Source organism: Myotis brandtii, unplaced genomic scaffold (genome assembly GCF_000412655.1).
Source record: "Myotis brandtii unplaced genomic scaffold, ASM41265v1 scaffold604, whole genome shotgun sequence".
NCBI classification, from domain to species: domain Eukaryota; kingdom Metazoa; phylum Chordata; class Mammalia; order Chiroptera; family Vespertilionidae; genus Myotis; species Myotis brandtii.
The window spans coordinates 1,791,428-1,801,543 of NW_005370286.1; the positions used below are offsets into that span (position 1 = coordinate 1,791,428).

The window sequence follows — 10,116 nt, forward strand, 5'->3', positions numbered from 1 at the left end:
CACAGAGGACACTCGGCACGTCCGGGAGGATGGGGCCCCTCCTGAGGCCTGCTGTTCCCCCTCCCCACCCCGGGCATCACCTGTGCTGAGCACCTTGCCCGCCATCTTCTGCAGGAAGGATGGGATCTGTCGCTGCACCACAGTGTACCGCTGGTCCCAGTACCTGTCGTTGTAGTCCTCCTGGATCTTCTCTTTCCGCAGCTCGTGCTCCTCGACCATGAACTCGCTGAAAGCAGGAAGGCATCTTGGGTCACAACCACGGAGGCCAAGCACAGTCTCACTACCGTTAATTCTCAACTGTGAATTAATCAAACCTGCCAACCTCACTTGGGGTTGCGAGGTGACCTGGAGCCAGAGAGAGCTGGGGTCACAGAACAGGATGGGAGGCTGGTTCACCTCTCAAAGGAACCAGCCCTTCCTTTCACCACGCATGTGGGTAACAGGACACGTTGGGGACGCTTTCCTGCCCATCAGAGCCCAGACACCTCACATCCCGTCTCAAATATCACCTACGCACCAGGACCTCAAAATCGCATTCCTTACTTAGCCCATCGCACCAGCTTTTATTTGGGTCATTAGTAGAGAAACTATTCCTAGACCACAAGTCTATTGGTAAGATATTTTGACAAGCCCTGGACCATCTGGCTCAGTGCTCAGAGCATCGGTCCATGGACCGAAGGCTCTTGGATTCGATTCCAGGCCAAAGGCATGTACCTCGGTTGCAGGTTTGTCCCAGGCCCCTGTCCAGAAACATGCAGGAGGCAACCAATTGATGTTTTTCTCTCATGTCAATGTTTCTCTCTCTCTCACTCCCCCCTCCTCTTTTTCTTCTTCTTTTAAAAAAAAATATTTTATTGATTTTTTACAGAGAGGAAGGGAGAGGGATAGAGAGCCAGAAACATCGATGAGAGAGAAACATCAATTCAGCTGCTTCCTGCACACTCCCTACTGGGGATGTGCCCGCAACCAAGGTACACGCCCTTGACCGGAATCGAACCTGGGACCCTTCAGTCCGCAGGCCGATGCTCTATCCACTGAGCCAAACCAGTTAGGGCGCCTCCCACCCCCTTTTTCTAAAAAAATCAATGGGAAAAAAATCCTTGGGTGAGAATTAAAAAAAAAAAAAAAGGTATTTTGACAAATACACTTCTCAGCCTTTTGGCTAAAATCAAGTGTAAAATGTTCTCACAAATAAATCTCAACCCAACAGAACTCGTTGTGAGCTGACGTATTTCGTCATATGCGCTTATATCCGTCACACCAGGAGCCCACACAAAGGCAGCTAAGAGGCCAATCTGGGTCCTACACGTCCACCACGCAATAGAATAAGCTGAAGAGCCGCCTGCCCGCCCTCCACGTCCCCAACCCCACCTGTACGGGTCATTGATGATCCCCCTGTAGATCCACTTCTCCAGAATCTCAAAGTAGGGCACGCTGGCGGCCTTGGTGAGGTATAGGCACAGCTCCTGCGCCTGGCTGTCACCTGTGTAGTTGAAGCTCCGGTCGTGGAGGAGGCTCAGGGTGGACCCCCCAACACACTCACCTTTATCCACCGAGGTGGCTGCAAGGGGAAGAGGCGCTCAGTGCTGAGAAAGGGGAGGCCACGCGGAGCCTCACCTCCAACCTCCTCCCGGGACGGTGCTCTTTGTGGGATACACCCAAAGCTGTAGTTGCAAATAAAGTTTACCAGAGCTTCCAGTTTCCTCCCGCGAATTAGTAAAACATGAAGCTCCACAGCTTTGGCCTCACAACCACAGTGACAAAAGCAAGACACGAATGACTAGCAAGCTGGCCCAGGGGTCCCTCCTGCGACACCACCCATCTCATCTTCACATCTCAGTGCTCCATCACAGGATCTGCCTGCATGCGCCCCGCCCCCTACCGGCTCTCCTGGCCTGGGGGAGACGTACCCAGGGAGGCCAGGATGTCCACGGTGCGCATGGCCGGCTGCACATAGAACCAGAGCTTCTGCAGCGACAAGAGGCCTTGCCTCTGCAGCTGCTCCAGCTGCGTCACCAGGATCAGGTACTCCTTCACCAGGGTCCTCATGGCAGCCGCCAATGCATGGTTCACCTGCCCGTATTCGAAGGAAGACTTCTCCTCAATGAACCTATGAGGAAAGGAAGCATCCAGCACCTTGAGAAGCTGGGAGCTACCTTTTCAGATGAGGTTAGACATTCTGTTTGCTCTCAGGCCAAGACTGGGCTCCCTGCACCTGTCCCCAGGCCCTTCACATCGTGCCAGGAGTGAAGCTGGTTGGCACACGCTCCGGGGCCAAGTGTGCCCGAGAAGGCCGATGTCCAGGGCCTACCTGGTCACGGTGGAGTAGCTGGCAGCCACTGGGAGGATCCTGTTCACCAGCTCCCTGATGGACAGGTCCAGGTTGGGGTCCACGAGGAAGGTCCGGCTCTGTCTCCCGGTGAGGGGCTGGGCGGTGATGTATCTGCCATCCACACCTACCAGTACGTAGAGCAGGTCTTCCACGACGGCCGACTCCTGGGCGGCCAGGGGCAGGGAGCCTGTGGGTTGCAGACACCAGCTGGCCCACGCGCCTTGACTCAGAGCTCCCCGCTCCCACTGGCCTCTCTCCTGACCTAATCTACCTGCTGAAAGTCACACTCTCACTCATTCTCCTCTGTGTAATTTCCTCAAATAACTACGGATATAAGAACTAGCTGTTCATTTGGCGTCAACTGAGCCCATCGGGGCACGGAAGGCTGAGATTCCAAACCACCAGGAGGAACAGCGCTGATCGTCTGGCAGGCTGGGAGCCCACTGGAGGCTGAAAGCACTAGGCAGGCAGAAACCTCTACACGCAGGGACCTGCCTGCACTTAAAGGACACAATCAGGAATCTGAAAAGCACGTCCAATGGGGTCTGCGTGCAGTGCTTATTACAACTTGGTAAGTCTGGTTGCTCTGGGATAAAAGGGAGGTCTTCCTTAAAGACCTTAAAACACTTACAATTTCTATCATAAACACACAATGAGATACCACCCAACGGACTTGAGGACAGTCCCAGGCCACTGAGTAGGGCTGCCACCAAATGCCTCAGGGCCCAGGCGGCTCCCAGCTCTAGAACGACTCTCAGTGTCCCCCCTGACACCTGCTGGGACAGATGGGGACCTGGAGGCAGCACCAGGAGAAAGGTGTCTCTGAGAATCACCCCTGCTGCCCATACACAAGCTGCCCTGGGTTCCCGAGACCAGGACCCGGCAGCACGATCACACGGCACCACATCTGCAGGTTACAAACCTGCTGGCAGCACGCACACACCACACCACCTGTCTACCTGTGGGCACAGGATGGGCTCTGAGCACAGTGGCCACCTGTCCATGGAGTCACCACACAGGCAGTTAGAAGTAAGTGCTTCACATACCTATAGGCACAGCTGTGTCCGTGCTTAGGCCTGAGCCAGTCAGAAAATCCCCGACCAGCGTGGGCCTCTCGTACACCCAGGCAGGGAAGACGGGGAGGCGCTGGCCTGAATTTTTTTTGTTCTGCTTGTCTCGAAGCATCTTTCTTGTAAGCTCCAGAGACTGGTGAGATTTTTTTTAAAAGCAAAAAACAAAGATATACTTTTAGTACAAACAGTTAAAACTAACATCACTGAGCATGAGGGTTCAATAAGTATGTGTATAAATGAAATGACTCCGAGCTGGTCACCATGAAAGGGGCTGGGGGCAAAAGAGATGGAGACCCAGGCCCTTGACAGGGTGTCGGTCTGTGCAGGGCCCACATATTAAGGGGGACTGGCAATGAGGGCACCTCACCAGGGCAGTCTGACCCTTGGGAACACCTGTGCTTTCTCCCGGCAGTTCAAAGTCTAGACATGAGCTGCTGGGTGAAGACATGGCCCCAGCGACAGATGGTTGGAGAAGGGGTGCCCCATCTGAGCCCCTTGGGTACAAGGGACGGATGGAGAGGGCCACACTAGGAGAGGCTGGCTCCAGGCACATGCATGGACAGTGTCCTCCTGAGGAACTGGCCGCCAGAAGCTGACCAGGGCCATGGGGGTGGCTCTCAGAAGCACTGGCTTAGGAGTAGTGAGAAAGGCAGGCGCAAACTCAGTTTCTCCATCTGTCACACGCGGTGCCGGGGTGAGGGCTTTGTGAGGTGCTGGACCCAGCACATGCCCACCAGTGCTGGCCATTGTCCCTTTCACAGCTGCTGTGCTCAACAAGCACATAAGCTCAGACCCTCATGGGGACACAGCTCTGTGGGGCTTGAAGGCCGAGGCAATGCTGTGAGCAGATGACGTACATCAAAAGAAGAGGGCAGTACATAAACTCAGAAGCAAGAAGGGGCAGTAAGTACAGAAGAAAAAGATCTAGAGAAAATGTCTATCAAGTATAATTTTAAAAAGACAAATGGTTAAAAATTAACAGAGAGAAATAGAAATTGCAGTTTGCATTGGCTTAACCCACACAACTGCCTTGCAGCAGGCGAGTCACCTGCCTGGGTGGGACAGAACCTTCCTGCCCCAGTTCACCGTGCCCAGGATCCTGTCCACACACAGCTAGTCCCGATCAGCGTCTCCACGTCAGACTCATCTTTAACAGATGACAGTGATGTGCACCCCCTGCTGGCGCTCCCTGCCCCGGCTGCAGTGAGTGTGGGCCTGTGGGTGGCGGGTCACAGTACCTGCTGCAACGTGGAGCCCGTGGCCACGCTGCCAAGCTGCTTCCTCAGCTCCTCGAGCTCCTGCATGGAGATCCTGGAGGCCGTGGCAGGGGCGCTGAAGCTGGTGGTGCTGCTGGCAGTCACCGTGGCTGCCAGCTCGGCTCTTTCTCTCGCATTCTGCTGTAAATACTGCAGAGTCTGCACACACAGAACCCTGAATGACAAGGGGCCGCACACGTCTGCACTCTGCCTGGCACCGACACCCCAGCCCTTCCTTTCCCAGCCCCAGTGACCACATGAAGGGTGAGAGCAGGCACTCCCATCAGTCCTCAAGCTGCAGTCTGGTCTCCCAATGCTTCCTGCCACCAGGTTCAAGTCTTCCACTCATAAGGAGGGACCCTCCAGCTGCTTTAACAGCCAATTCCCAAACTCCGTTCCCAGGGGCACTGCCTTTCTCTACACCTGGATGGCTCCCTCCCTGTCCTTGGCATGGAGGGTGCGCCTCCACCCCTGAACAGACCCTGAGCTTGGGAAGCAGGAGGAAGGTCCTAATGCATTCCTGGGTGCTCCCATGTGCCATGGCTCCCCCAGCTCGATACGTGCTTTTCTTAGCGTCAAGTACACAGCTCTAAACAAAAAAACATGGCACAAAACAACAACAAAGCCCCCCGAAGTAACTACTGTCAGTACTTCCCGTGTTTCTGTCTACCACTCTGAGCTATTTTCAGTCTGACAGGCGGGTAGAGCAACAGGAGGGCACCCACCACAGCAGGGTCATGAGGCGTTATCTCTACCGTGCAAACCTGTGTGCTTACAACACTCGCCAGAACTGCCCCACAAGGCAGGCTCCCCACGCGCCTTCCCTGATAAGCCCGACCCGAGCATGACAGTTACCTCTTTGTCCTCCGTGAGCTTTGACAGCAGGTACACCAGTGGGTCAAGGTTCCTTGTGTTTTTCGATTTCAGTTCATCATATTTCTTCAGAAAGTCTTCTGGAGTACGAGAAAATTCTGCTATTTTAACCTCAAAAGAACAAACACAAGTGATTTAGTGACAATAACTAAGAACTTTAAAAAACATCTTCCAGAAAATTAAACACAAAGACCCAAGTGGAGTAAAATCAGGTAGGCTAAGTAATAACCATATATTGCTGAAATAAAACTAAGAAGACGCCTCAATCTGTGAAACCATTCTCCTCCAAGGCTTCTCTTCCCAAGCCTGGTCACAGAATAACCCTGTATTTTTCTCCTGGTGGCTTATGCCTTCATTTTACTCTGTTCCCTCTTGAATTTATTACCATGTACTGGTTCAGGGGTTAAGTTTTCTCACTGGTTTTTAACGCTCCCCCTGTGATAGATTAAATGTAATGTGTGTTCCTAAATTAATGTGCTCAGTGAATCTTTCTTTTTTCTTTTCTTTGTTAATCCTCACTGAGGATATTTTTTCCACTGATTTTTAGAGAGTGGAAAGGAGGAGTGGAGGGAGGGGGAGAAGGAGAGGGCAAGAGAGAAACATCAATGTGAGAGACACATCGATTGGTTGTCTCCTGCACATTCCCCAACCGGGGCCGGGGATCAAACCTGCAACCCAGGTATGTCCCGTCCCCTTGACCAGGAATCGAACCCACGACCCTTTGGTGCTTGGCCAACATTCTAACTATTGAGCCACACTGGCCAGGGCTCAGTGAATTTTTCTAATTATCTTTGTGCCAGTATTAAGCTGGTTCAATACCTGAAGCTTCTTAATGTGTTTTTTTAAAAGATTTCAAAGTTACCTTTTACTGCTGATCTATAATTTTGAATCATATATTTTTTGAATAAAGAAAAACAGTACACTTTAAAGAGATTTCAGTGTGGCCACGGGGTCAGCAGAGGCACTGAGCTGAGCAGACACTTGGTCCATGGAAAGCACTTGCCAAGTTGTCCGACATCATCACTGGCACTGCTAGGGCACCCCGTCAGGAGCCAGGGAGGTGAACTCTGTGCACAGCACAGGGACGGGCTGTCTTCACCAGTGACAGCAGCGCAGGGATGGGCACTCACCTTGGCGCTGTGTGCAGACACAGTGGTAGTGACGTACGGGGTCCTGTTCTTCTGCAGGAGATCAATGTACACCTCGGCCCCATCCCCTCCATGGACACGCAGCAAGCTGAGCAGCTCATTGACATCGTGGTGAATCCGAAATTCACTCATAGTTTTGGCCCTGAGACATCACAATACGTTCTCCTAAAGATAAGAGGAAAGCTACTTACAAAAACAAAACCCTATTAGTAAGAAATTTTTAAAGCAACCAATTTTGGCCAATGTCAGGTCTAGGAGAAACGAAATCACCATGTGGGCCACACGATGCCCCTCATAGACCACAACCACCTACTGCCGGCTGTCTACTCCCCGGAGGGCTTGTTCCTGGAGTGAGTTCTCCTCTCCCTGCAGGTGGCGCTCTTGGTAGGGTTTGTCATTTCTTACAGGCACGGTCTCCAGTGGACATGCTCCCTTTAGCAATCCACACTCCAGCCAGTTTCTAGGCCCACTCCTCAGCTCAGGAGCCTGAAGGTACAGACAGTGTGGACTCCAAGGCCTGAACCCTCCTTCACCCTGGTGACATCACCACGCAGGGCTCTGGGCCAGTGGCTGGCAGACAATTTTCTTGTCTTGGCTGGGCAGACCCAGTGGACCTGGATCTACACAGGCCTAAGCTACTGCCCCGTGCCAGCTCGGGTATTCAAACTGTTCCAGTCCACGAGGCCCACAGCTGGTTCTCAAATCCTGCGCTGTTTCAGGTTTGCGTGCTCTCTGCACTCTGGCACCTAGGACATTTCCTTCTCTTGCCCAAGCTTGGCTATATATGCAGAAGCTTTGGGGGAAATTGCTACACATTTCCTGTGCATTTGAGTTGGGTGGGATTCCACTTCAGCTCAGTCTACCCTGTCAACCAGATGTCCCAGGGTCTCACCATTAGATACAGAACCCTCTGGCATCAAAGTCATAACTGAGATGTCCCCAAGGGGACAGTAGTGGCCTGCACTGCAGTTTGTTCTCCCACTGATGACTGGCCCAGTTAGCCAGCACCATCAACAGTGCTGATAAAAGGGAGTGAATAAACACACAGGGGTAATTAGCTATAGATTAAAAAAATAAAAATGAGCAAATTTTACATGCTTCACATAAACATTTCAGTCTACCTACGTAAGGTTCTTAACTTCAGATCCATGAACAACAAAAGAACAGTTATCACGGACAGTCATGTCTCTCTGTGAATTTCCTGAGAGGCTTTTTCAATAGATCCTCAAAGGCTCTGTGACCCAGAAAAGGTTAGGAGCCACTGTGCTGACAGCTGCAGTGAAGACACCCAAGTCCAACAAAACACCAAGCAGAGACGACCCACTCACACTCCACAGCTCATTACCAATGAATATTACTTGTAACTGTGATCTTGGGGGGTAGGAAAACAACTTCTCCGGATGTAATTACAGTTCACAGTGTGTAAGCATCAAACACTGGCCAGGAGCAGATGTCTCCAAACATGGGGGCAGAAGAGTAAGCACCAGCTGGAACCCAGGCTGCCAGCGCAGGAGCGGCTACAAGAGGCGCCGACAGTAACGACAGCAGCAGCAGAGCGCAGGCTGCAGGGCCTGGCTGAGCATGTCCGAAACCAGCTCCCTCCAAGGAGGGGTGAGCAGTATACTCTCCCTGAGCTACTGCAGAGATGAAAGGCAGCAGTTCCCGTAAAGCCTGCACACAGCAAGTTATTAAAAAGGCAGGTCAGACGTCACCGTTACTGCAAAAGGCCAACCAACTGCAAATGTGCATTTTACCTGAGAAAGGGCTGGTTTTACAGTAGGAAAACTGGATCTGCCCCACTGACGCCCAAACCACTGCTACCCCATTACTCCCAACGGGCCATGAGCGAGGCGCTGCAAACCCAGCAAACAGAGAAGACAACAGAACTTCCCCCTGGAGACCTCGAGTCCAAGGGAACCAGTTTCCCCACATTCCATGTGGTTTCTGCGGGTTGTCCTTGTAAGCGCTGGACGCAGGATCCTTTGGCCATGTAAATGGCAAGGACACTGTTTACCACCGCAAGCACACACACCTCCCCCAGACACAAGCGGGTTGAGAGAGCTCTTCTGAAGAAAGATCATGATCAAGTGAGTGTTTATTTAAAAACTATCTTCCTGTCCCCATGTCTGAGGCGTCCATTGTTCTCTGTGGATTTGGGAACAATTCCTGCAAGAATGGGGGCTCTCAGCTGCAGGCAGGGCCCCTGAGGGACCCCTGGTTGTCATGGTGACTGGGAGGCGCAAGAGGCCAGGATGCTAAACTTCAGCAGCATCCACACTAAATGCAACTCTGAAGAACATTTCATTGCAACGGCTCACTTGACCTCTGTGACACTCCAGAGTTCTCTCCATCAGTCAGAACAAACGGACAGACTTCTGTGTGGGAACGAAAACTACCTCATCCACGCGCATGAGCCGCCGCCTTAGTGAGCTAAGACGCCTACTTCACGCACACTGGTGAACACAGAAGAAAGTGAGTCTCTGTTGAGAGTTCAAAGCTAGTTTCTCAAACTGGCTTGAAAAACATTTTTTAATATGTATTTATTTTTTTTAGAGAGAGGGAGAGATAAACATCAATGACTGGCTCCTGCATGCCCCCTCCTGGGGATCAAGCCAGAACCCAGGTATATGCCCTGAATGTCAATCAACCAATGACCTCTGGGTGCATGGACAAACGCTCAACCGAGGCTCAACCACCTGAGCTGCAGGAGTAGGGCTTGAAAACTTGTGGAAAACGTCAACAACCCTAATGCTTTCTCAGAGACAGAAAAAGTATTAAGTGATGAAAAGTCTGGGTCTGTCCAGTGCTCTTCCTGGGCATGTGAATGACCAGCTGGCGATGTAGCCACAACCTTCACTCCCAGAATGAAATGACCAAACTTTATTACATATTTTCAATTGCTTAAGCCTTAAAGAAGCACCCCTCTAGCCCTTGCACGTATACACGCGCACGTCGTGCTCGATGCTGAAACATTCTGAGCCAGAGTCTGTGCGCACCTGGTCCACCTTCCAGTAAGTCTCATGCACACCTGCGTCCCTCATGTGTCTACCTATCACGTTTTAATCACGTATCTGCTTGACCTCCTTGGATTTCTGCGCCGTGAGCTCCTGGCACCGTGCCCTGTGCAGCTCAGGAGCTGAGCGGCTGCAGGAGACGGAAAGGCAGGCGGAGCGTGCAGGGCCAGACCGGCCGCGAGAAGGACACGGGACTAAGGTAATGGAAGCCACTGAAGGCCAGTTTAGACAAAGGAGACTTCCAATAAAACCTGAGTTTCCTGGGGACCTCGCTGGTGACTGGTTTGGAGACAATGACCCAGAGGCCGCCGCAGCCAGAGACAAAGCCGTGCGGGCGAGGGTGCCGGCAGCGGCCCGGGAGGGACCCTGCACCACTAGGACCTGGGAGGGACCTCGGCGTCCGCTTCGGGACTGAGCTGC

At 52.3% G+C, this 10,116-nt stretch overlaps 2 protein-coding genes across 4 annotated transcripts in view; one reads left to right on the forward strand and one right to left on the reverse strand.

Annotated features, from left to right (window-relative positions):
- TUBGCP2 (tubulin, gamma complex associated protein 2) overlaps positions 1-8,047 on the reverse strand; it is a 16,106-nt gene extending 8,059 nt beyond the window's left edge. The window contains exons 1-9 of one of the 3 annotated variants that reach the window (XM_014550581.1): positions 8,028-8,047; positions 6,665-6,847; positions 5,517-5,645; positions 4,644-4,820; positions 3,379-3,538; positions 2,312-2,456; positions 1,911-2,110; positions 1,372-1,561; positions 81-226 (exon numbers count right to left, since the gene is read on the reverse strand). In XM_014550581.1, the coding sequence (XP_014406067.1) occupies positions 81-226; positions 1,372-1,561; positions 1,911-2,110; positions 2,312-2,456; positions 3,379-3,538; positions 4,644-4,820; positions 5,517-5,645; positions 6,665-6,814 (1,297 nt within the window). In that variant the 5' untranslated portion in view covers positions 6,815-6,847; positions 8,028-8,047. Of the gene's footprint in view, positions 1-80; positions 227-1,371; positions 1,562-1,910; positions 2,111-2,311; positions 2,520-3,378; positions 3,539-4,643; positions 4,837-5,516; positions 5,646-6,664; positions 6,848-8,027 lie in introns of those variants that run through there. The other 2 variants (XM_014550580.1, XM_014550582.1) reach the window with 2 other exon arrangements.
- The window catches only part of ZNF511 (zinc finger protein 511), a 6,416-nt gene continuing 3,267 nt past the window's right edge, over positions 6,968-10,116 (forward strand). Inside the window, exons 1-2 of the mRNA XM_005879696.2 lie at positions 6,968-7,032; positions 9,811-9,895. Coding sequence (XP_005879758.1) covers positions 6,968-7,032; positions 9,811-9,895 — 150 coding nt within the window. The remainder of the gene's footprint in view (positions 7,033-9,810; positions 9,896-10,116) is intronic.